The sequence below is a fragment of the Myxocyprinus asiaticus genome, chromosome 18 (assembly GCF_019703515.2).
Source record: "Myxocyprinus asiaticus isolate MX2 ecotype Aquarium Trade chromosome 18, UBuf_Myxa_2, whole genome shotgun sequence".
Lineage (NCBI taxonomy): Eukaryota > Metazoa > Chordata > Actinopteri > Cypriniformes > Catostomidae > Myxocyprinus > Myxocyprinus asiaticus.
The window spans coordinates 39,302,437-39,330,046 of NC_059361.1; the positions used below are offsets into that span (position 1 = coordinate 39,302,437).

Below are 27,610 nucleotides of genomic sequence, written 5' to 3' on the forward strand. Positions count from 1 at the left end.
ACTGGAGTCGTATGGATTACTTTTATTATGTGCTTTTTGGTCCTTGAAAGTTCTGGTCACCATTCACTTACATTGTATAGACCTACAGAGCTGAAATATTCTTCTAAAAATCTTTGTTTGTGTTCTGCAGAAGAAAGTCAGTCACACACATCTGGGATGGCATGAGGGTGAGCAAATGATGAGAGAATTTTCATTTTTGGGTCAGCTATCCCTTTAACTAATGTAAAAAAAATACAACCTTAATTATATCATATTATTTAAAATGAATTTGAAATGTTTAGGATTTTTCACTATTTCTAGGTCACAAATCAAATGTAAGCAAATTTGTGACATTGACCGTGTTAACGTCACAAGATCTTTGGAGCATAAAATGATTACAAGTAAAGAATGCACTTAAGATAATACTTAAGTTCAGAAAATCACCTCTCCCTTTCTCTCTCAGGACCCTGAAATTACGCGCACTCTTACTCTCATCTCTAAAACCATCCAGTCTCTGGGCAGCTGGGGCAGCCTTTCCAAGAACAAACTGGTACGTCAACTATAAGTCATACAGTCCACTCATGTGCTGGGAAGGGAAGAACTTTCAGAAAGTCCCTTTTCATGTTTTTGTTGTGACCTTCTGGAATTGTTTTTTTTCTTCAGTCTAGCTTTAAAGAAACCTATATGTACGATTTCTTCAAGTTATTCCAAGAAGACGAATGTATAGAAAAAGTTAAAAAGGTAAGTATTTTTAGCAGACCACCTCAACAAACACTAGAAATATAGGTTAAAACACTCTTCTCACATAAAAGAATCATTTCACCTCAAAATTTCATGTCTATTCTCTTTTCAGTTCTTAGATGAGATCTCTTCTAATGTGTCAAAGGAGTCCAATGGAGTAGAGGACTCATTTGTGCTGAAGGAAGGGTACGTAGAAGATGGCAACTGATCAATTCTGTTTGTAAATGCATTTCAGTTTACCTCATTATGAGTTTGCAGGAAACCTAATTTTTACATATGTGTGAATGTTTTTTAACAGAGAGGTACATAAACGAGCCCAGGGCAGAAAGCGAATTGGAAAGAAGAACTTTAAGAAGCGCTGGTTACGAGTGACCAATCAAGAGCTGTCCTATCACAAGCAGAAAGGTGAGTGGTTCCAGCTCTGATGTGTTTTTCTAAAGACCACGTTCTATGGCCTATTGAATTTTCTATTTTTAGGCCAAAAAATGTGCGTTCAACTGCAGACAGTTGTTTTTGCTGACAATGGCAATGGCTGAGCCTGGATTGTGTTTGTTGCTCCGGTTCTCAGTTTTACATTCATGTTTGTGTCAGCTCTTCTGGATGTGAAACATTCTGTTTCCACTATTTGAGTTACGTAACCTTTATGTCATGGGTGTGTATTTATAAATGTGTTGGGTAACGAGTAAAAATATTTTTGCCTACTTGCAGTTTGTAGCATTGTGAATATTGTAAATCAGTGTGTTTTTTAATGGCTGATGTCAGTAACTTGAAATCAGGGTGTGTGATGGCCTATATAATGCAGATGGCTAGACACTTTTTGACAGTCATTACCTGAATTTGTTATGTCGAGTTAACCATTGATAAGTGGGGACTTGCACTACTTTTAAAGTTATTTTTCGGGTTTGATACAAGTTAAGCTGAATCTACCGCATTTGTGGTATAATTTTAATTACCAACAATTTGTTTGTTTTTTTGTTTATCCCTTTAATGCAGTGATTCCCAACCTGGGGGTCACCAGAGCTTCATGGGGGGTTCCGAAGCTCTCTCTATTTTGAGGGTTACAAGAAGAAAAAATGCAATGTGTAAAAAGTTACAATTATTTTTGTAATAAAGCACAATCAGATTGGGCCATTTTGAGTATTTTAATCGTATTTAATACTTTATGAGATATATGAAAAGACAATACATATGGTATGTCTAACATAGGCTGTTTTTTAAGGTGTGCATCTCGTGACAGTGGTAAGGATGCATTTTTTTTTTTTTTAAGACACTACAAAATTGCTTGTACTAAAATGTGCAGTACTGAGCAACGATCAAAACTACAGGTTAGCTATCCAAACCAAATCAGTGACTATGGCAAAGCATCAGGTAGAAGAGAAAAACGTGGTAAAAAGGAAACGAGGATTTATTTGGTTTTATTTATTCATTTGGATGTGGATTTAATATTATTTAATTATTTGTAATGAATTTGGTTTCATGAGGCAGTGGAGAAAGTGTGAATTGTGTGTGTGATTTATGGTGAGAGACTAGCGAATGAAACATGAACAAACTGTGCGTGCGATTGTCACTTGGTGTCAATTACGAAGATATTCTCCATGTCATTTCAACATTAACAGATTGGGCGAATACATGAGATATGATATATTTCAGGAAATTGCATTGTATCATTCAACATGACCTCTGATATTCATTCATGTTTTTTTCATGCTATAAGTCAGAGAGAGAGAGAGCATTGCGCCCCGTTCCCGTTGAATGGGCAGCTGCCGCGATCTGTCACATAATTATATTTGTGTTCCCTGGAATAGACAGTCCTTTTTTTCCTCAACAAAATTCAGTAAGCTACAGTATATTTTGGCAGTGGGGGTGCCGATGTTCCACGTGTTCTGATGACATCATCATAGGATTATCACTGGGCGTATCGCATTATCCAGCAACTTAACACATACAGTTTTTTCCTCCATATCGTTCTGAAGAGCCATCAGAGCACCAAACACCCTCAGAATGTGGGTAAACCCAGGGAGTTTTTCCTTTGGAAAACTTGTTCTTTCAAAATAGACCCCAGAACCTCAGGGATCTTTGACTAGAGTTCAAATTAAAATCACACTTTAAATATACGTTCAAAGTTTTCGTAATATACATATAGCTTTAATATTAGGTGAATATCCTATACCACAATATTATTGTCTTATATTTTTTGTTTTGTATTTGCAAGTTTTATAGGTTTAGGATAAAATGGATACATTTGTTGAGAACTTGAGGTGATTACTCCTCTGATGCATTGATACTTACATTACCAGATTATGTTTTGCTCCTGTTCCAAGGAAAATCTATTCTTGTGAACAAGTGCATAATGTTAGTTGTTTTATTGAGCCAGTGGTGAATTCATTCATGTGGCTCCTATCATTAATTTAATTGGTGGGGGAGAGGGGATCGTTCGGGATTCGGATTCGGCATTTTTAATATTAAAAACATAATGTAGTGGTAAAGATGCTGGCTACCACCCCTGGAGTTCGCTAGTTCGAATCCCAGGGCGTGCTGAGTGACTCCAGCCAGGTCTCCTAAGCAACCAAATTGGCCCGGTTGCTAGGGAGGGTAGAGTCACATGGGGTAATCTCCTCGTGATCGCTATAATGTGGTTCTTCTCGGTGGGGCGCGTGGCGAGTTGAGCATGGTTGCCGCGGTGGATGACGTGAAGCCTCCACACGCCCTATGTCTCCGTGGCAACGCGCTCAACAAGCCATGTGATAAGATGCGCGGGTTGACGATCCACCCGGATTGAGGCAAATCACTACGCGACAACAAGGACTTAAAAGCACATTGGGAACTGGGCATCCAAATTGGGAGAAAAAGGGGAAAAATCCAAAAAAACAAAAAAAACATACTGTAACGCAACAATTTGTATATATATTTACAGTATAACTGCATGGCATTCAGGCTGTAATTCTCAGTAGTTGTAGTTCCTTTGTCCTGTGAAACGAGAGGCCAACATGTGACGTGAATTTCAAGGTCACCAACTTTTAATCTTGGTGTCCACACACACTTCATGTTTACCGTTGTTGTCATAATAAACATCATTTGGCGTTAAAATCTCTGCACAAGCCAACATGCTGGTTTGACCTTCTTTTGCGTCCTGCTGGACTGTTGTAAATATAGTGCTAAATAGTGTGTCAAAGGTACCGGTACTTCGGTACCAATTTGATACTAAAATAAAAAAGATGTAACAATACCAGTGTTTCTGCAATACCGGAAGAACCGAGCACCGACTCAATTCTGTGGCTCCTTTATTTCATTGTTATTATTCTGTTGAATCTTTATCTCATAAGCAAGAGTGCTGTTGCAAGTTTTTGATGATGACATTGAATGAAACTTTAAAATATGGAATTCAGGAAAAAAAAAGAAATGTGGAATTTAGAAAAAAATAAAACTGATTTCATAGGGTCCTACTTAAAAAAAAAAAAAAAAAAAAAGTTTAAGCAATTTTTACTTAATTGAGAAACACTTGAATTAAACATGCTATTGTTTTAATGCTTTGAAATGTAACATTTTAATAGGCTAAAGAAGTGTGTTCAGTAACATATTACCTGTTTTCTGTGGTATCGAAATTGGTATCGAGAATCGTGGAATTTTACTGGAATTGGTACCAACTAGATTGATGGACTGACTGCTGTAGACATGTACCCTTCATTTATAACCATCCTGCATGTAACTGATCGGAGAGGTTGAGAATGTTATGAGGTTATTCTGTCCGTGAAGTGGGAGCTTACAGCAGTTGCAGAAAGTGAACATAGGGCTATACTGGCTAAACTCAACTTGACCCCTATAACTGTTGTAAATGTCTCTCTGGGGAGACAGCAAAGCATTATATATCAGCATCAACATTTAATATGTCACCATCACACAAGTATGGTCTGCATCCAAAAGCTAAAGCAGCTGCCTTTCTGCTTCACTGCCCAGTCTGTCAATGAGCACGTTTACATGGACATTCTCACACCAATTGTGGTTAATAAGCCAGCGTGTGTGGTCATGTCAACACCTTCAAGGAATATTCCTTGTACAATACAAGTTCAGCTTAATGACAGCATTTGTTGCATAATGCTGTTTTACCACAACAAATTATTAAAATTCACCCTCCTTTATTAAAAAAAATATATATATTATACAATTCCAGTGAAGCACTTACAATGGAAGTAAAATTCTGAAAGTATAGAACATCAAATAATGTCCCTGATGATCGCTATTGAAGCTGTTTATTGAAACAAAAAATTATGAGATTTGTGTTACATTTTCTAGAGGTCCTGGTTTATTTTTATTTTTCCATTTTCCAATTCCATGACTGCCGTCTATTATTTTGAATGGTGTGGAAAAGCAACTTTAATAAATACACAAATGGCTACCGTGATTAAATTAATCACAAACAGTGGACATTCTTTTGTTCTCCTTGCACTTGTCGATGACAGGTGCATGATACGAGATATTTGTGTTGGCACTCCTGGAAGTGTCATGACGCAGATGTGTTTATAGCATCGGATCTGTGCAGGTGTTAAGACCAATCCATAACAGTATGAGTTAAACTGAAAAATATTATGTCGACACAACATAATTTGCATTTCCATCAGCTATATCGGTAAACTTTTGATGCACTACGCTTTTTGTCGTAAAAAAAACCTTGGATGGAAACATATTGTCGACTGTTAGAAGTAAAGTGCGTGTGGATACAATCACTGTTAATAATACTAGCCATGATTTGTGTGTCAGTAGATTAAAATGATTAATACTTAAATTCTCTGTAATTTAACAGAGCCTACATCCATATCCTGAACCACATTTTCCTTGTTTATAAAAGGAACGTGTCCCATTTAACAAGGATGCACAAAATAATGTAAATCCATAATTTTATTCTTTTAATTCATTGCATACAGTCAACTTCTTATGTACTGTCTTTGTTTATATCACTGTTGCTTGACAGGGTATTATAGTTTGACTTGTTTGACTGTATTATAGGATGCAGGCAGTGCTGGAGAAGAACCTCCATTGCACGTGTGATTTCGCCAAACCCACTTGCGCCTAGACTTACGTACACTTGCACAAAACTTCCTGGCCATGCCCATTGACTTTGCGCTAATGAGTTAAGGCGCGTAAAAAAATTGTGCCCTATGTGTGTTAACATGATTTTAGTGTGATAAAATCACTTAATAACCTTATCTGTGTAAAGTTATATCCAATTGTACAACTTAGTTGCCATGACGACCTAACGCCATAAACCCTTGTAAAGGACAGACACTTATCGGTTCGGAGTGGAACTTCAATAAATGGTCCTTTGAAGGTCTCTGCGTTTTTCTGTCTTTTCTGAGCGCTGAAGTAAAGCAGTTTTTGTTAATTTACACTTTACAAATTGATTCTGTTATTAATTTTATTGACTCCAATATTATATTAATCTGACACCAATTTAAATTGACCTCTAATTTAGATTACAGCTCTAATTAACTTCTGATCATTCTTTTAATTTGATCTTTTTAAGTTATTGATTACTCTGAATCATCTTCATTTTCATTATCCTTTCATTTGGGTCCCGAATGTCAGACACAAATTTGCCAGTCCGTTCATAGTCAGAGGTTGCAGGGTTTACTAATATCATCTGGTTCGGCTGCCTACTGCTTGCTCATAACCAGATGATAGTTTTATTTATTCACGTTTCATACAACTTGCTAAGACGGTGATAAGCAGTGACTGGTAGTCTTACATGGTTTTCTCCTATTCATAAGCTCCAGTAATGATCATTATCCTGGACATAAGTTTGCGGTAACAAAAGGCATCCCTCGAATCTACTGGTGATAAATTATTTCAGATGAATACAGAATAAATAAAAAAGTTTATTTGCCAGGTAGGATTTAAAACGCAAGTTACAAAGTCAATCAAAGCCAATTTCACACATAAATAAACATTTCTAAAAATAAAAGACAAGTCACAGAAACATACCTGACAAAACAACATGCAACGGCAAAGCATGGGAGATCTGGCTTACAGATTCCCTGAGCTTCTTGCCAACTTTCCTTAAATACCCAGACAGAATAAACAGTGTGTACCAAATGGTATTAACCTTTGAACAATGAGAATTTGAGGGTGAATGGGTTCTTGAGTTCCTGGGATTTAACCTTATTAACATACAGGAGATCATTTAAATTGTAGGTCAAGGAGGGGGGTAGACCTCCAGAATAATGCAGTATTTGGCAAAGACCTTATAACTTTGTCACCATTAGTTTTACTGACATGGGAAAGAGACCATTATACCAGTCGCACAGAGACCTCTTAAATGATATCAAACACATATAGTTGCATTCTTTGTTTTCATTGTTTTCTTTGTTACATTTTCACATATACCTCTTGTGTGTGTGTGTGTGTGTGTGTGTGTGTGTGTGTGTGTGTGTGTGTGTGCTGTGTGTGGACCTTATGGGGGAGACAAGGGGGATAGAGAACAGCTGGAGTTTGTGGGGGTAGAATGAGGATGGCAGGATGTCTCAGGTGGACAAATGTTTGTTAAGAAGGAATTTGGGTTTTTCACACAGTGATGTCTGTTTTCTCAGGTGCAGATCCTTCTTGTGAGAGAGTTTAAGCGTTGTTTTTCCCGGAAGTCTTTCGTTGTTCCATGTGGGCGTGTGCTGGGTTACAGTTCTCTTGGCACCTAGCCTTACACCCTAAAACGACTGTAAAAACAACCGTTTCTGCCTTTAAACCCTCCACAAATTGTCCCCATTCACTTTCATTGTAAGTGTCTCACTGTAACCTAAAATTTTGCTTTTTTAAAAGAAAAGGAGGGACGAGTTGAAATAATTTTTTATGGTGAGCAACATTATGCCACAAATGCTGAGCTTAACTTGTATTGAACCCAGAATATTCCTTTAAAGGTTTTCCTTTATCGATGTAGTATCGTAATTGGCTTAAGAATAAACTGATCGACACACATCGATTTTTGCCCAATTTCAAGATTTTGTGTTGCATGTACTGTAAACAACTTTACTGGTGTTCTTACCAGCTTATCCAGTGTGCACAAATGTTGTGCGTATGACTATTTGTTTTGATGTCAAAAAACATAATACTTTAGGCAAATTTTTGTAGGTATCAGCGTATTGGTGTGAATGTAAACGTACTTGCATGCATCGCTCTGTGTATGAAGGCACCTCCTGATGAAACTTTTTTTTTTTTACTGCTTTCAGTTGCTCATTCAGATGCCCTTTTTATGCTTTTAACCAACCGCGAACCACACGCACAGGATTAAGAGAAACAGTATGTAGCAGTAAAGGATGCATATATGCTGCCTTCAAAGACCAACCAGATGAGGGTATCTTTGTAGACAGAAACTATCCTGCTTTACAAAAACGCAAAACGCATTAACTACACCAGTATTGCAGCTGAGAAAAACAGCATCAAATTTACTTAAATTTAGGGTGGATTTTTTTAGTAAATGCAATTTTCGCACTCAGAATACACTAGTTAAGTCAAACCAGTCTGTCACAGAACAGATCATAGCCTGAAGGGGTCTCCACATAACTTGCAATACATTGGACTTTTTTGTTTGTCAGGTAAATTCATCTTGATTTAAGTATGATTAAGATATTTACTGGAAAACAAAAATAGGATTTTTGCAATGAAAAGGAACAGGAAAAACAGCCAGCCAGTTTGTGGCAATGCAGACCAGATAAAACTTAGGAAAGAAGATCAATTACAAAGAGAACACAATGGGCTGACATCCTTTAAACCTGCTTAAAAGTTGTATTTGTGTGTACAGCTCTGGTTCTCAAGCATCTGTTTATTTTGGCTGTTCTGTGGACAAAATGTTGCAAGTCAGCTGAGGAGATAAAAATAGGAATTTATCAAATTTGTAGAATGAGCATGAGAAACAGCTGTGTGTTTGTGTTGGCTGGACTGCGTTACGGGTCATTACATGATACCAAGTGAGATTTAGAGTCTGTTTATGAACCACGGTCCCCAGATGTTTGAATATGTGTATATGCAAGAAACAGACCCAAACATTCCCACCCACTGAGGTCTGTGCTCTGTAATTGTGTTTTATTTTAAATTAATTGAATAGCAACAGTGCATATTTAAGCAATATTATATTCGCAATCATGTTGTTGTTCCGAATATCAGTATGGCTGTGATTCGACCGAAGGCACGAGGCACTCTTGGAATGCCGCTTGGCCAATCAGATTGAAGGACTAGAACTTTAATCTTCATCGTCCTTATAAATGTGATAAAAATAAAAAAAATTGATTTTTGTTTCTCATACAGGTGATTAAATGTGCTATTTAAACTGCATGAATGAGTGTATATTTTTGTGTGTCCAGGGAAAGAAGCACTGTGTGTTATTCCTGTGAAAAACATCCTCGGTGTCGAGAAACTGGAAGAAAGTGCCTTTAATCGCAAAAACGTGAGTAGTTCTCAATTGCATTTGTGTGTTCTTGCAAATCCACGGCCACGTACACACTGCAGAGTTATGGGAGTCACAACTGGACTTAAACGCAGTAGTGACTCCCCCAAATTATGATTTTTCTGAACTTGCGTGAGTTGACATCAGGGCTGGGTATTGATACAGATTTCCCTTTTTGATGCGATTCCGATTCACAATCTCTTGATTAGTTTCCGATTTCGATTTGATTTTATTGAATTTCTATTCATTTAGTTTTATTTCAGTTATAAAATCAGTGATTGCTTACATATGAAAGAAATTATTTCAGCTAATGGTGTTACTTACACAGGGGACCTTCTAACTTGGTACATTACAAAAATATTAATTTGTATTTTATCTTTCATTTTTCATTATTTTGGTCACATTTTTTGCTTTTTAAAAATGGACATATATACAGTTGTGCTCAAAACTTTGCCAACGCCAGCACCGCTTTAACCCTCTGGGGTCTGAGGGTGTTTTGGGCCCTGGAGAAGTTTTGACATGCCTTGACATTTGTGCTTTTTTCAATTGCTTAAAAACATTAATGGCTAAAGTCTGATAATACTGTATTCATCACAAACTGGGCTACAATAATATGTGAGCAACATGTATGTACATGATTGTATTTTTGAGAGAATAACGTTTATGCGTGGTTTTTGAAAAAACTTAAATTTTAAGTCACTGAAATAAGGCCATATAACACATACTAAACATTTGTTCACAAGACTTTTGAGAACTGGATCTTGTAGCCTAGAGTTTGTGCTACAAAAATGATGTGAAAACCATCCTGATCACTCATTCATACAAAACAATATAGTCATTTAACTTTTGTAAGACACTTTTAGTGTTAGAAAGGCCATATGCGAGGAGGCGTGGATGATCATGAATATTGATGTGATTCACACCTGAGGAGACAAAGACCCCTCCCCTAAGAGATAATGAATCTGAGGAGACTTAATGATTGAATGTATTGTTTGTAGCTTATTCACAAAATCAAGTTAAAGAATAATCTGACTATACATTTTCTTTACATAAAGACTTTACTTAAAAACTTTAGACCTACACTACCATTTAAACGTTTTAGATCAGTAAGATTTTTTAATGTTTTTTCAAGAAGTCTCTTCTGCTCACCAAGACTGCATTTATTTGATCCAAAATACAGCAAAAACAGTGATATTGTGAAATATTTTTACAATTTAAAGTAACTTTTCTATTTATATATTTCTATTGAATATATTGTAAAATGCAATTTATTCCTGCGATCAAAGCTGAATTTTCAGCATCATTACTGCAGTCTTCAGTGTCACATGATCCTTCAGAAATCATTGTAATATGCTGATTTTCTAATATGGGCATATTTACAGCACATTTTACAAATTTACACCCGAATAGATATTTGCAAGCACAAGCTTCGTTGATGATAATGAGGCAGCATAAACACTAGTTAAAATATAATCTAAACATGCATATTATTTTTATATCATATTACATATCATATTTATATCATACAGCATACAATTTAAATACCTGCTTTAGCTGAAACAACATTTAAATGTAACTAAAACTTGCCTGTTAAGACATTTTTCAAATTTCAATACACTGAATCCTGGCTAGCAAGTCTGGAAATAGTTCAGCTAGTAAAATATGTACATGTTGATATAAAATAGCATGTCAACTAATGTAAGTAAAGACTTACTCATCCGAAACTGTATCCTCGGCTGGATCAAGTCGCTCTTCAAACGTTCCTCATCAGAGCCCCGCTCTTCTTCTGAGGAAAATGTGACCTCTTCATCACTATCCAGGAACAGCTGAAGAGCTTCCTCACCTGTGTAGCGTGCCATCTTCCAAACGCACAGAAAAGTGAATGAACTTGATGCTTTTTAAGGCATTTTTGGGGTGTTTACCATTTGCATTGATCGCCTCAGCACATTACCGTATGAATAGCGCCCTCTGCCCGTGGGTAGATCACATTAGCAATAATTAGCTGAGCCAGGAGAAATTGTACATTGCTTTGTTTCATACAGATTACATTGCAGGAGATTATTTGTTTTAAATTTGAATTGTTTTATTTAAAATTAGACATTTTAAGCTTTCTTTAGACATATGTTTCATGTTTGTCTGATAAGTATTCGCGGAGTTTCATTTAATTTTTGTGACGTGTTTCAGAAAGATGCTCGCGGAGACAGACGGCTGAAAGCGCACCCTGTTTATTTTCTTTATTTTACAAAAGCACAAGGTTTTGTTGATATTGTGAGTGTACACAAATAAAAGTAGACCCTTTATGGTCTCTAATGATGTCTTACACTTATCTGTATGCCCAAAAATGACAGAGTATTTTAAGTTGTTTCCGCTGTTATGAGGAAAAAATCCAGCAGGACGCGCCGGCGTGTCCATCGACCCCAGAGGGTTAAACTCCACATGAAGAGCGCTTGCAGACAAAAATGTGTCATTCTGCATTTTGGTGATATTTAAAACTTGCCGTGCTACTATGGTATTTAAAATGCGCCTTACACAGGTGGAAAATTTCTATCACAAGTGGGCTTGTTTTGTACATCAAATAGCGCTAAGTGGTCCTTTCTCCATCATTTTGTCATGGAAGCGCTGTTGTGTGTGATAACAACCTCCACAGCTCTAACAAAGGAGAGAGCATAATGGTCAACTACTGTGTACCGCCCATGAAATGTCCATGAGACTGCCACGTTATGCTATTTCATGCTAAGCTTGTAGTCTCCCCTTGGTAGAAGGGCTCTGGTGTGTGTGTGTGTGTGTTGTGGTGTGTGCGTCACTTTAATGACTCCAGCCGGACACATTACAAAGGTTCCGCCCTTCCAACAAGTGTTTATACTGGTTTATATTGTATTAACGGTAAATGCGTTAATCACGATTAAGAAAAATGAACCTGTTAAATTCTGAACAAGTTAATTCTGACAGCTCTTAATATATACACATCATTACATGCTTATTGTTTACTATGTACAAGTATTTACATTGATATGTAGAACATGGGCTAAAACGGTACTGTCTCTTTAAGAATAGCGGCAGTTCAGCGAGTGTCTCACAGAAGTGTTTTGGTAGAGCGCACATTACAGAGAGTGGAGTCGAACGGCTTCTTTACCGCATCCGCACTGTGTGTGATTAGAAAGAAATGTTTTTTTTGTTTGTTTTTTTTTTTTTTTTTGGTCCATAACTGACTGTAAACAATATAAAGGGTATTAAAAAGGACATTTTTCAGTGACAAATGGATTGCGTAGCTCTCGCCTTTGGACACACATTACACAGAACGAGTCAAACCAAACTTTTACTCTCAGCACGCAGTGAAAGGATCTCTGTGCTGAATTTTTCGCCAAGATACTACTCAAGCACTGCCGATTGGAATCTGAAGATTTACCAGCATAGTGCAAAATTTAGTCACATATTTGACTGGTTTACTCGCATTGTAGAGTGTTGCTCACTTAGTAAAAGATCGATCCTGGGATTTAAGAATCAATATCAAGATAGTTCAAATGAAGATTGCGAAAAATTGGAAAATCAATATTTTCCCCCAGCCCTAGTTTACATAGTGATAACCACAGTAACATTTTGACGTCTCACTGCTGTAAACAAGAAAAATAAATGTCAACATTTTAACATTTGTAATATTAGCAAGTTATATTAGCAATCATTGACGTATTATTTAAAGTAAATCTCTGTCAACAGAGGCACGTGTTTTGTTTATTTGTTACTGTCAGTGTGTATGTGACCTATGTGTAACATGCAACACATATGTAACGTCCTCCTGTCTCTTGTGTGTTTTTTCCAGATGTTTCAGGTAATTCATTCAGAAAAGCCTCTGTACATTCAGGCAGGAAACTGCGTGGAAGCCAACAGCTGGATCGAGGTGTTGAGTCAGGTCAGCCGCTGTAACCAGGGCCGACTCAGCGCATTTCACCCCTCCGCTTATGTGAGTGGATCCTGGTTGTGCTGCAAGGAACCCAATGAGAATGCCGAGGGCTGCAAACCCTGCACTGCGTAAGAGATTGTAGTAACTAAATATATACAGTACTGTATATGATTACAAATACATATAGATTTTGTTGCTTTATGTCGGTGGATCTCAACTGGTAGGTCGCGACCCAAAAATGGGTCTGTTCTGATAGGGTCAGAGACAGCAGCGAAAAACAATGTTAAATGCCGCTAACCATATGCAACCTGCTCCATAATTTTGAGTCACTTTGACCCCCCAAAAAAACTCAAAATATGTGTCATTTTGAGTTTAATGCACTAAGTAAAAAGGAAAGTCTCAGCCAACATTTAAATGATACTGTATATCTCGGCAGTGGTTTGGAGTAGAAACATAATTTATCATCAGAATCATCCTTCTTACCTTAGTGCATAAAACTTGTTGCTGGGTCAAAGTGACTCCAAATGTTGAAAGAGATGCTCCAATATTTTTTTGTTGTTGATGTCAAAGGCTGTGCCTCCAGTCAAATTCTATGATATATTGGCACAAATTAATTTGTCACATGGTAGAAGCTAGCCAAATTTGGAAGATTAAATTGACAGATATGGTTGTATGACATGCCCTCATCTTAAAAACTATTAACAAAACTATGCATGGTAAAAGAAAATACGACAAGGTCTACATTAAATTGGGGTTTGGTACTGTGTTGGGTCGCCACTTGATGTCCAATGTAAAATCTGGGTCCTCTAGCTAAACCAGATGAAAACCACTGTTTTATGCAACTATACACACACATACACAATGTTATTTGTGTTGAAACCATGTATCGTATGCCTACTGTCTTTAATGTCTGACTCTGCAATATAGGACAGTCCTGGCTAATATTCAACTGGACATCGATTGTGACAGAGAGACAGAACGAATCTTCTCTTTCTTCTCCTCCAACCTCTCCAGACTGCAAAAGATGGAGGGTTTGTATAATTTTAACACGCTTTTCACATTTGTTCTGAATCTTAAAGTCAACATGCAGTCAAAACTGACTCTGTGTGCTTAATACATGTTCCTTGTCTTATTTTGCATAATCTTATGTTTTAATAATCTTTCATCAAAATGATAAACTTCACCTCTGCATCAAACTTTTTTTCTGCTGACATAACCAAGGCTACACAGGTGGGGATAAATAATATTAACCAATAATAATGTGTCCCTATGTGTTTCCATGTCCAGTCAATCCAGTCTATCCAATTAAACCCCAATGGATAAAACGAAGTCCCGCCCTACAATGTTTCTCTCTGAATGTTCTGTTTCACCAAGAAATACAGTACCAATTAAAAGCTTTGGACACACGACTCATGCTTTATTAGGACAGTTTTCACATTTTAGAATTATAGTCTAAAATGGAAGTATAGAAGTATGGAAATTACATAGTTACCAAAAAAAGAAAAGAAAAAAGGCCAATCAAAACTATCTTATATTTGAGCTTTTTCAAAGTCACCAATCAATCAAATCACTTTTATTTCATTCAGAGAAGCCACTGTACATTCAGGCAGGAAACTGCATGGAAGCAAACAGCTGGATCGAGGTGTTGAGTCAGGTCAGCCGCTGTAACCAGGGGCATTACCAGGCGCTATAATCAGCCACACTAGCCTTAAACACACCAGGTTTTCCCAGCACTACATAAGAGAAAGAGAGAGAGAGTGTTTTGGTGAGCGCATTTGTATTGCGAAGGCAGCAACAGAGCAGACAGAGTAATCAATGTGACTAATGCTACTTGTTGGAAAATGTAGCTTGTTACTGGAGAAGCTACACTATTGTGAAATACAGTTGTGCTCAAATGTTTGCATACCAGAAATTTCTGGCAGAAATTGTGAAATTTTGGCATTGATTTTGAAAATATGACTGATCATGCAAAAAAAAGTATTTTATTTAAGGATAGTGATCATATGAAGCCATTTATTATCACATAGTTGTTTGGCTCCTTTTTAAATCATAATGGTAACAGAAATCACCCAAATAGCCCTGATCAAAAGTTTACACACCCTTGAATGTTTGGCCTTGTTACAGACACACAAGGTGACACACAGAGGTTTAAATGGCGATTAAAGGTTAATTTCCCACACCTGTGGCTTTTTAAACTGCAATTAGTGCCTGCGTTTAAATAGTCAATGAGTTTGTTAGCTCTCACGTGGATGCACTGAGCAGGCTAGATACTGAGCCATGGGGATCAGAAAAGAACTGTCAAAAGACCTGCGTAACAAGGTAATGGAACTTTAGAAAGATGGAAAAGGAAATAAAAAGATATCCAAAGCCTTGAAAATGCCAGTCGGTACTGTTCAATCACTTATTAAGAAGTGGAAAATTCGGGGATCTCTTGATACCAAGCCAAGGTCAGGTAGACCAAGAAAGATTTCAGCCACAACTGCCAGAAAAATTGTTTGGGATACAAAGAAAAACCCACAGGTAACCTCAGGAGAAATACAGGCTGCTCTGGAAAAAGACGATGTGGTTGTTTCAAGGAGCACAATACAACGATACTTGAACAAAAATGAGCTGCATGGTCGAGTTGCCAGAAAGAAGCCTTTACTGCGCCAGTGCCACAAAAAAGCCCAGTTACAATATTCCCAACAACACCTTGACACGCCTCACAGCTTCTGGCACACTGTAATTTGAAATGACGAGACCAAAATAGAGTTTTATGGTCACAACCATAAGCGCTATGTTTGGAGAGGGGTCAACGAGGCCTGTAGTTAAAAGAATACCATCCCCACTGTGAAGCATGGTGGTGGCTCACTGATGTTTTGGGGGTGTGTGAGATCTAAAGACACGGGGAATCTTGTGAAAATTGATGGCAAGACAATTTGCATTCTTCTGCACAAAAGCTGCGCATGGGACGCTCTTGGACTTTCCAGCATGACAATGACCCTAAGCACAAGGCCAAGTTGACCCTCCAGTGGTTACAGCAGAAAAAGGTGAAGGTTCTGGAGTGGCCATCACAGTCTCCTGACCTTAATATCATCGAGCCACTCTGGGGAGATCTCAAACGTATGGTACATGCAAGACGACCAAAGACTTTGCATGACCTGGAGGCTTTTTGCCAAGACAAATGGGCAGTTATACCACCTGCAAGAATTTGGGGCCTCATAGACAACTATTACAAAAGACTGCACGCTGTCATTGATGCTAAAGGGGGAAATACACAGTATTAAGAACTAAGGGTATGCAGACTTATGAACAGGGGTCATTTCAGTTTTTTTAATTGTTGCCATGTTTTATGATTGTGCTATTCTGTTATAACCTACAGTTGAATATGAATCCCATAAGAAATAAAAGAAATGTGTTTTGCCTGCTCACTCATGTTTTCTTTAAAAATGGTACATATATTACCAATTCTCGAAGGGTATGCAAACTTTTGAGCACAACTGTACTTTCAAGCTAAATGTGGTTAACTTAAGGCCCAGGTATACTTAGTTTCTGCGCATTCCAGATCGGCTCGCACCTTGTCGATCACGTTGCCTCTGTGAGTATTACAATGTGTTTGACGCATGCTCACTACAACTTCTTTGTGATACTCTTTTAGTACAGTCAATAGCAGGTGCATGCGTCAGCAACACCCACAGCCGAGGACCACGTGCGTGGTTCAAGAAAATATAGGCTGTCAAGCCGCACGGCAGTGCTGATGACGCAATTTGCGTCACACATACTCCACACATGGAGCGATCCGCAACGCGGACACCCGGAGTATACTTTGGCCTTTAGTAGCATCACTTCTTTTAGTTAACCACTCCCCAACACTGTAAACAATATATATTTGTCTACCAAACTAATTTCACATTTTTATTTCAAATAATTTCAAATATTCCTTTAGATCAAAAGGATTTTGAGATCATTAGAATCATATTTTAGGTCAAGTGTGTCCAAACTTTTACTGAGATTGTAGGTCAAATTGTGTTACATATGTTTTTAAACTTAAAAAAATGAAAACCTTTTTCATTTTACCCAAAGGCTGTGTGCATTCAGTACATGATTGCTGACCTGTGTGTGTGTGTGTGTGTGTGTGTGTGTCTCCAGATGCCTGTGCCGGTATGTCAGTGTATCTTGGGCAGCAAAAAGAGCAGGAGGAGTATTCAGCCTTCACTATACAGGACCCAAAAGAGACCTTTCGCACCATTAATGAGCTCAGAGCTGTGCTGGAAGACTTGCGGGCTCACCATGACTTAAAGGGGGCACTAACCGACGAACCAGGCACTATGTAAGACACTTACAACTTGTTATAATTTTCAAAAATAGAAATCTTAATTCAAAAGACAAGGGGAATGTTCGGAATAGCATTTTACCATATTATGTAGTATTTGTACTATTTTTTGCACTATGCAGTATGTTGTACACAATATGCAAATTTTCTGTATGCTTGGAAAACCCGGATGACCCATGGTGCAAATTACGGGGGGGGGTGTTAGGGTTGGGAACCGAGAACCGATTCTTGTTCAGAACCGGTTCCATTCTTTACAAAATACCGGAATCGGATGATCTTAGTGACTTTCGGTTTCGTTAATGGTTCCCCTGCATGAATTTTCCCCCATTGCGGCTGGAACACTATACTGAAATACTCTGACAGTGTTTCCAGCAGAGCATTTCTGCAGCAACACACCCCTTTACTGGGTCAAAAAACGTCATGGTTACTGGTGTAACCTCCGTTCCCTGATGGAGGGAACGAGACGTTGGTGTCGATGTAGTGACACTAGGGGTCACTCTTGGGAGCCCGAGACACCTCTGGTCTTTGATAAAAGGCCAATGAAAATTGGCGAGTGGTATTTGCATGCCACTCCCCCGAACATACGGGTATAAAAGGAGCTGGTATGCAACCACTCATTCAGGTTTTACGCTGAGGAGCCGATATAAGGTCCGGCCATTTCAGCGGGTAGTTCAGCGTTGTGGCAGGAGGGACCAACGTCTCGTTCCCTCCATCAGGGAACGGAGGTTACACCAGTAACCATGACGTTCCCTATCTGTCACTCACTCGACGTTGGTGTCGATGTAGTGACACTAGGGGTCCCTATACAAAACGCCACAAGGCTGAACTGTGTTACGTGAACTGGCGGTGTGTGGTGGGCAGACTTGCTGTGTGCCTCATAGCCAGCACACCAGGTCGACACGTAACCTCCCCCAACACAGTTATGAGTGTCGAACGGCCCTTTTTGGGGACAAGTCGACTACCCAGAGATAGAGACAGGCTTAACCCAGTCATGGCCTCTTTCCCCTTCTCTTTTTCCACTCCCTTAAAAAGAAGGGGGATTATCCGACTGGGCCGCCAGGTCTAGTCGGGGGGTGTCCCTCCCAAGGGGAGGACACCGCGGAGACCACACCTCGCCCCAAGAGAGGGGGATATTTAAGTGGAAGAATACATCACATGGTCTTTCCATCCATGTGGAGAGCCTTCAAGGTAGATCCTACCCAATGGGGGAGGAGTTACTACAACATGGAGACTGAGGGGCTCTGCCCAAGGAAGACGCAGTTTGCCAGTAGGGAAACGAACTAGCGGAAGATATAGATCGCATGGGGTTAGCCTTACAGGGAACCGCCACATGCGGAGCACCTACCCCAGAACCGGGCTCTTAGTTAGCGCGTGTACTGGGCCGGCAGCGAGTCTCTCCGAAAACTCGACTGCCACAGGGCTCGGAGGAAGTCAACCAGGGAACAACCTTTGTGAACACTACTGGGAATTAACAGCGCACGTCTTCAGCTCAAAGGAGGTGGAAGGCGCTATGTGCAAGCGATACACCCAGCCGGCTATCCCGGGCTTATCCGCTTGTGTTGCGTGCCACTACCTGGGACGAAACCGGTTCCACCCGGAGGTTGTAGAACCTTGCAAAGGTGTTGGGTGTTGCCCAGCCCGCTGCTCTGCAATGTCTGTTAGAGAGGCACCTCTGGCCAGGGCCCAAGAAGCCGCTACACCACGAGTAGAATGGGCTCGTAGCCCTACCGGGGGCGGCATGTTTTGGGCGAGACATGCCATAGTTATGGCGTCAATGAGCCAGTGGGCGATCCTCTGCTTGGAGACAGCGCTTCCTTTCCGCTGTGCACCGAAGCAGACAAAGAGCTGCTCAGAGAGTCTAAAGCTCTGCGTGCGATCCAAATAGATGCGCAAAGCGCGCACCGGACACAGCAACGCCAGGGCTGGGTCTGCCTCCTCCTGTGGCAGCGCTTGCAGGTTCACCACCTGGTCTCTAAAAGGAGTGGTGGGAACCTTGGGCACATAGCCCGGTCGGGGGTCTCAGGATCACATGAGAATAGCCCGGACCGAACTCCAGGCACGTTTCGCTGACAGAGAACGCTTGCAGGTCACCTACCCTCTTGATGGAAGTGAGCGCAGTCAGGAGGGCAGTCTTCAAGGAGAGTGCCTTAAGCCCGGCTGACTGCAAACTCAAAGGGGGCTCTCTGTAGACCCTGAAAAACTACAGAGATCCGATGAGGGAACAAGGCGTGGCCTGGAGGGATTCAGCCTCCTGGCGCCTCTTAGGAACCTGATGATCAGATTATGCTTCCCTAAGGACTCACCGTCGACTGCGTCATGGTGTGCTGCTATGGCAGCAATGTACACCTTCAAGGTGGAAGGGGACAGCCTCCCTTCCAACCTCTCTTGCAGGAAGGAAAGCACTGATCTGACTGCGCACCTCTGGGGGTCTTCCTGATGGGAAGAACACCACTTAGCGAACAGACACCACTTAAAGGCATACAGGCGCCTCGTAGAGGGAGCCCTAGCCTGAGTGAATGTGTCTACCACCGCAGGTGGAAGACAGCTTAGGTCTTCCGCGTCCCGTCCAGGGGCCAGACATGGAGATTCCAGAGGTCTGGGCGCGGGTGCCGGATGGTGCCCCTTCCCTGAGAAAGAAGGGCCTTTCTCAGGGGAATTTGCCCGGGGGAGCTGTCACGAGGAGCGTGAGGTCCGAGCACCACGTCTGGGCGGGCCAGTAGGGTGCTTACCAGAACGACCTTCTCCTCGTCCTCCCTGACCTTGCACAGGGTCTGTGCGAGCAGGCTCACTGGGGGAAAACGCATATTTGCGAATGCCAGGGGACCAGCTGTGTGCCAGCGCGTCTATGCCGAGGAAGGCCTCGGTGAGGTTTGCGTACCAGAGCGGGCAGTGGGAGGATTCTTGGGAGGCGAACAGGTGCACCTGTGCCTGACTGAATCGACTCCAAATCAGCTGGACCACCTGAAGGTGGAGTCTCCACTCTCCCCTGCGGGGAACCTGCCGTGACAGCGCGTCCGCTGTAACGTTGAGGTTGCCCGGGATATGAGTGGCTCGCAGCGACTTGAGGTGCTGCTGACTCCGGAGGAGGAGACGGCGGGCGAGTTGTGACATACAGCGGGAGCGCAGACCGCCTTGGCGGTTGACATATGCTACCGCTGCCATGCTGTCTGTCCGAACTAGCACGTGCTTGCCCTGGATCAACGGCCGGAACCTCCGCAGGGCGAGCAGAATTGCCAGTAACTCGAGGCAGTTGATGTGCCAACGCAGCCGCGGACCCGTCCAGAGGCCGGTGGCTGCGTGCCCGTTGCAAACAGCGCCCCAGCCCGTCTTGGAGGCGTCTGTCGTGACCACGATGCGCCTGGAGACCAGTTCTAGAGGAACACCTGCTCGTAGAAACGAGAGGTCGGTCCAAGGGCTGAAAAGACGGTGACAGACCGGTGTAATGGCCACGCGGTGTGTCCCGTGGCGCCTTGTCCGTCTCGGGACTCGAGTCTGGAGCCAGTGCTGAAGCGGCCTCATATGCATCAACCCGAGCGGGGTGGCCACCGCCGAGGACGCCATATGCCCCAGGAGCCTCTGAAAATGTTTCAGTGGAACCGCTGTTTTCTGTTTGAACGCCTTCAAACAGGCCAGCACCGACTGGGCGCGCCCATTCATAAGGTGCGCCGTCAAGGAGACTGAGTCCAACTCCAAACCGAGAAAAGAGATGCTCTGAACCGGGAGGAGCTTGCTCTTTTCCCAGTTGACCCGAAGCCCTAGTCGGCTGAGGTGTGAGAGCACCAGGTCCCTGTGTGCGCATAACCCGTCTCGAGAGTGAGCTAGGATTAGCCAGTCGTCGAGATAGTTGAGAATGCGAATGCCCACCTCCCTTAACGGGGCAAGGGCAGCCTCTGCGATCTTCGTAAAGACGCGAGGAGACAGGGACAGGCCGAAAGGGAGGACTTGTACCGATACGCCTGACCCTCAAACGCAAACCGCAGGAAGGGTCTGTGTCGAGGAAGGATCGAGACGTGAAAGTACGCATCCTTCGGGTCTACCGCCGCGAACCAATCTTGATGCCGGACGCTCGCTAGAATGCGTCTTTGCGTCAGCATCTTGAACGGGAGTCTGTGTAAGGCCCGGTTCAGTACTCGCAGGTCCAAGATTGGCCGCAACCCACCGCCTTTTTTCGGTACAATGAAGTAGGGGCTGTAAAACCCCCTCTTCATCTCGGCTGGAGGGACAGGTTCTATCGCGTCCTTCCGTAGGAGGGTAGCGATCTCCGCGCAAGGTAGCAGCGTTTCCATCTTTCACCAAGGTGAAGTGGACACCGCTGGACCTGGGCGGATGCCCAGCGAAGTGAATCGTGCAGCCGAGTCGGACGGTCCGGACCAGCCCTCGCGACGGACTGGAAAGCGCAAGCCATGCACCCGAGTTCCGCGCAAGGGGGACCAAAGGGACAACGTCATCGGATGTACCGGCGGGTGGGGCCTCGCGGCGGGGCAGAGCCTGAGGTGCCACACCCCATCGTGGCCGTGCTGAGTCAGAGGACATCGAAGCACTTACCTGGCTCCTTGTGACCACCCCCGGAACAGCCTGGGACGGGGGAGGAAGAGGCCTGTCCTCATGACCCGTGGAGACTGTCACATCGGGGGCAGATTTGTGCCACAGCTGGGCGCTCAGGGCGGGAGACCGCCGCTGGAGCGCCAACCTGCCAAATGGAGTGGTGGACGGTGGTCGTGATGCCAGCCGTACACACCGAATATGTGACCCAGGGAACAAGGAAACCACTCTTGCGGAGCTCTTGAGTACTGCAGCCACTTGGGCATGCAGCGCAATTAAATGCAAAAGGTAACAAAACGAAGATCTGCTTACCAGCTCCAGAGCAGCGGGTTTCGTTGTCCCTGGGTCGCCCGTCTCAGGGGCGCTTCGAAGACCTCCGTGGGTTCTTCGGTGCCGGCTGTGAGACGGGTGGCGTCGGCTTCCTGCGGTGGGCTCCACGCCGGGGCCGGGCCGGAGGGGCGGGCTGCGGCGGAGCCGGTGCAGTCACCGCAGGGGGACGCCCTCGGCGATGAGTAGATGGGGGGATCTTGAGCCACGCCGGGGCAGGACAAGCCGGCTAGCACCCATCTACTGCTCTACCATCGAGAACTGCTGGGCAAAGTCCTCGACAGTGTCGCCGAATAGGCCCGCCTGGAAAATGGGGGCAGCAAGGGATCGTGTCCTGTTGGCCTCACCCATCTTGACCAGGTTGAGCCAAAGGTGGCGCTCCTGGACCACTAGTGTGGCCATCGTCCGCCCGGGAGACCGTGCCGTGACCTCCGTCGCTCGGAGAGCGAGGTCGGTCGTCGAGCGCAGTTCCTGCATCAATCCCGGGGCGGAACTACCCTCGTGCAGTTCCTTTAGCGCCTTGGCAGACTTGCAGGAGAGCCATGGCGTGCAGGGTGGAGGCGGCTTGTCCAGCAGCGCCGTAGGCTTCGACCGTCAGAGACGACGTAAACCTACAGGCCTTGGACGGGGCTTTGGGCACCCACGCCAGGTGGCGGCGCTCTGCGGGCATAGGTGCACCGCAAGCGCCTTTATCCACCGGGGGATTGCCGAATAACCCTTGGCCGCCCCACCATCGAGGGTAGTGAGAGCGGGGAAGCTGAAAAGATCGGGACCGGGCAGTAAAAGGTGCCTCCCGCGATCTTGTCAGCTCTTCATGCACTTCCGGGAAGAAAGGAACGGGGCGGGGCGTGGCTTTGAGCGGCGCCGCGAGCCCAGGAACCAATCACAGAGCCGCGAGGGTTCAGGGAAGAGCGGTGAAATCCACTCTAACCGACGCTCGCGGCTGTCCGGGAAAGCATGTCGTCATCTCCGCGTCAGCCTGTGACTGGGCGATCGACCCCGAAGGGAGGAGCCCAGCCGAGGCTTCCGACTGGACGAGCCCGCTCTCCGATGCTGCGCTCGAGAGCTCATCACTTTCGCGGGCTCCGAATAAGAGGTCGAACTCGCCGTGAGACGAGCCGGCGGACTCACCCGGAAGCCCGATCGGGGCAGACGAGCGTGCTGGGGGATGGGAGTTCCGCGGGGGGATACCCGGCGGAGGCGGTCCCATTGGGGTCCCCAAATCGCCCCCAGTGCTAGCCGCGCTGGCCTCAAACCCGTGGGTAAAAGGACCGAGGCGGGAGCCTCTGGGGTGGCTCGCTTCCTTACGAAGGCGAGCCGCGACCGCAACGTTGCCATGGACACATTCTCGCAATGAGAATGTGACCATCCACGAACGCTGTCTCCGCGTGAGCAGTGCCCAGACACGAAAGACAGTGATCGTGACCGTTAGAAGGCGAGAGATAACGAGCACAACCAGGAATAACACACAATCGGAAAAGCATCTTTAAAAAGACGCGTCTTTAAAAAGACGTTCCGTGTGTGCGCTCTTTTAGAGAAATATATACTCTTTTAGAGGGGAAAAATGCTCTTTCAGAAAATATACTCTCTAGTTTTTCTGCCGAAGCGCCCAGGGGCGTTCTCTGCAGTGCACCAGTGCAGAGGAGGGAGAAGCCGCTGAAATGCGCCGTCAGATCCAGCAGGTGAATGAACAGTAGTATTCAGCTCAATGAGCATGACCGTTCGGCTCCGAAGAGAAAATCTGAATGAGTGGTTGCATACCAGCTCCTTTTATACCCGTATGTTCGGGGGAGTGGCATGCAAATACCACTCGCCAATTTTCATTGGCCTTTTATCAAAGACCAGAGGTGTCTCGGGCTCCCAAGAGTGACCCCTAGTGTCACTACATCGACACCAACGTCGAGTGAGTGACAGATAGGGAACACACAAACAAATGACTCTAATGAGCTAGTTCTGATAAATCTACATCGCGAAACATACAGCTCTTCCGGCCTTGTCCGGTATAGTATTAATCTTATGTTGATGTGCAAGTTATGAATGTCCAACTCTAAATTAAATAATAACTCTTGAAGTCTTACAAGCTCGAAGTACAACATTAGACAACAGAACACAGTCTAAACTGTCTCTGGAACGGTTACTGTTATGTCATGTGACTTTAGACCTGTGAGACTTTAATCAAGCAGTGTGGTTACTGACTGGCTGTCCATATGACAATGTTTACTTAAAGATACACAAGTTTTGTAATACAAGGAATTTTACGTAAATCTTTCTTTTTTTTTGTTAATTCATTTAATATGCCATCATATTTCTTGTTTGTTTAGATACAGTCCAGATATAGCGTAGTTAGGATCAATTATTGGATTGGATATATGTCTCTAAAAAGTCAGCAAACACACCTTTTACAAGAATTGTATTAAATTAATTTCTGATTTGTTATATCTGCTCTGTAGAAATCTTAAAGGATCTCATACTGCAGAGGACAGTAAATCCAATAAAAATGGCATTTCTCATTTTCAAATAATTATTTCTCAAAAGTACTAAAAGAACGAATGAATCGTTACTGGAACCATTAATGAACCGGAATTATTAAGAGGAATCAGAATCGGAACTGGAATCGTTAAATTCCTAACGATTCCCATCCCAGGGCTAGGGTTGTTTCAGACCCTCTAAATGCAAGAGGACATCCCCTGTAAAGGTAATTTGCACATTCTTGGGGGATGGGGGAGGGGTCTCATTTCAAATCATGTGATTAATTAAATACGTTGTTTAATGCTGCTGAAATGCATATATTCAATTTGACATCAAAATATTTCATTCTGTTAAGTTTGATTTTCTATCGGAAACTGACCTGATCAGATCAGAGCAGCGCTGCTCCCTCCTCTCTCTCTGCCTTTCTATCGCACTCTCGCTCACACACTCACACAGGATGTTTTAACATGTCATTTGCACTCTTTGTTTGGTAGAATGTCATAATTATCGAAGCTCAACAAGTGAAAAATCACGTGTGTTTCAATGGCATGAAATGCTAACACCAGCGGAGTAGTAGGCCTACTGCGGTCAGCTGCTTCTAAACAGTTTAAAGTTGTAAAAACATGTGGATGCGTGAGACAAACGGTGTCATGAAAATGATAAAAATGAACGCACCAGCTGCACGCGTCACTGCGGGCATATAAAGCTGAGCACATCAGGATTTTATCAGGATTTTTCGACAGAAGGGAAGAGAGCGCAGAAATTTCCATACACTCTGCACTGCGGAAGTGAGATCAGAATGGTCATAGACCGACAAAACCACTAGCCAATGCCACTAGCCAACAGGGTAGTAGAACATTAAAATATTGCTCTTTAACAAAAGTTATGCTCCTAATACCAGCAGCCAGAAAACAGTGTATCTGTGAACACTGAGAAATCAGCTCTTCTTCGCAGCAAAGATCTGGGAAGAGAGAGAGAAAACATTCAAAGGATAACAACTGGCAAAGGTGTTAGGGGAACCTCAGCCTGCAGCCAGGCAGATGTACTGCAAGGACACACTTTGCCCAAGCCCAGGAGGAGGCCATGCTCCTGGTAGTGTGGGCCTTAACACCCATTGGACACTGCACCCCTTGCGAAACATAAGTGGGTGCAGTGGCTTGGACAATCCCTGAGCTCTGAAGGGATTGGCCAAAACCTTGGGCACATAACCATCCCTTGGCTCGAAAACTGCTTTTGACAAGCTGGGTCCAAATTCTAAGCAAGAATCATGTACTGACAGGGCTTGAAGATCCCCAACACATTTGACTGAAGCCAAGGCAAGTTACAGCAGGGTCTTCAGAGAGAGAACTCGGAAGCTTATTGCATCATGTGGCTCAAACGGGGTACCTGTAAGCACATTCAATTCAAGCGCTATGTCCTAGACCAAGACAGTAGTGGAGCCAAAGAATTTAACAACCAATGGATGTTTGCCCATGGACAAACCAACCAAAGGGGCGTTGCCCACCACTATAGCAGCAATATACACTTTGAGCATGGATGGAGTGAGTCCTGCATCCAAACGCTCTTGCCAGAAGTTATGCATCGGATGCACAGGGCAGTGCACTGGGACCACAACTTGGGAGGAAAACCAGTCATTGAAATCTTGCCACTTCAAGGCATATAGCTGCCTCATTGAGGGGACTCTGGCCTGTATAATGGTGTCGAGCACTGGCTGCGACAATACATCTGTGTCAGACGAGCCTCATTCAGGGGCCAAACATGAAGTTTCCACTAGCCGAGGATGCCATTTGTGCTGCGTGATCCCACAGGGGAGCATCCAATAATTCTACCAGCTCTGGGAACCAAGAGTGGTCGGGCTAGTCCAGCGCAACCGATAGCGCGGTTTTACTGTCCTCACCAATTTTGGACAGCACTTGGTATAGCAAACAAATGAGAGTGAACGCATACTTGCAATCCAAGCCCAGCGAAGCTTGTGTCATGGAGTAACAGAGGCGTAGCCTCCGGGGAGACAGACAGGTCCACCTTCAGCTTCCCTGAGCACCTCCCAAATCCTCAGAACATCTGAGGGTAAAGTCTCCACTCCCCCTTGCTGATCCCCTGATGCGAGAGAAAATCTACGCTTCAGTTCAGGTGACCGGGAATGTGCCTTACATGTATTGACAGGAGATGCTTCTTGCACCATAGGAGAAGTTGGCGCGCCAGGCTCAACATTGGACATGACCTTACTTCCCCTGGCGGTTTATGTATGCCACAACTGAAGTGTTGTCTGTCTGGATCAGTACGGGAAAGCCCTGCATGACTGACCGAAAAGCTCTGAGAGCTAAGAAGACCGCAAGCAGTTCCAGGTGATTGCAGCAGGCATCAAACCCAAGGCCCGCTGATTGGCAAGGCTCTACCTGGCTTGAAGCTTGTCAAGCATCAGACAAGCATCGGTCAGACACGTCAACATGATCAGTCGAGCAGATGAGTCGAGTTTCATTCCCAAGAAATAAACTTGCTGACTGGGCACCAACACAATTGACTTTTAGACCCAAATGAGTCTCCATTTTCTGGGTAGTTGGAGCTGCGGGGGCACTGAGATTTGTAGGGCACTGCTCTGAGGAAGAGCGTGAGCAAATGGGTTGTGCCACAGTGCCACCTTATCTCAGCGAGATGTGCTTGTATGCTTGTGACTGCTTCTTAGCTGCTTGGAACCGCTCGTTGAAGGCACTCATGGTGTCGCCAAAGAGGACCTGCTGTGACATCAGGGCACCGAGCAACACTGCTTTGTCCTTATCTCATATCTCTGTCAAATTGAGCCAGAGATGATGCTCTATGGACACCAGGCTACCCATAGATCTGCCTATAGCTTGGGCAGTAATTCACTGCCCAATTCACTGCCCAAATCGCGACCCTGAAGAGAAAAATTCTGATGAAA

General features: G+C 43.5%; 1 protein-coding gene across 2 annotated transcripts in view; it reads left to right on the plus strand.

Annotated features, from left to right (window-relative positions):
• Positions 1 to 27,610, plus strand: part of LOC127456453 (ras GTPase-activating protein 2-like) — a 94,136-nt gene that overhangs the window by 61,437 nt on the left and 5,089 nt on the right. For both annotated transcript variants that reach the window (XM_051724968.1, XM_051724966.1), the window contains 8 exons: positions 443 to 529; positions 643 to 720; positions 833 to 906; positions 1,019 to 1,125; positions 9,063 to 9,145; positions 12,963 to 13,171; positions 13,971 to 14,074; positions 17,172 to 17,352. In XM_051724968.1, coding sequence (XP_051580928.1) covers positions 443 to 529; positions 643 to 720; positions 833 to 906; positions 1,019 to 1,125; positions 9,063 to 9,145; positions 12,963 to 13,171; positions 13,971 to 14,074; positions 17,172 to 17,352 — 923 coding nt within the window. The remainder of the gene's footprint in view (positions 1 to 442; positions 530 to 642; positions 721 to 832; positions 907 to 1,018; positions 1,126 to 9,062; positions 9,146 to 12,962; positions 13,172 to 13,970; positions 14,075 to 17,171; positions 17,353 to 27,610) is intronic.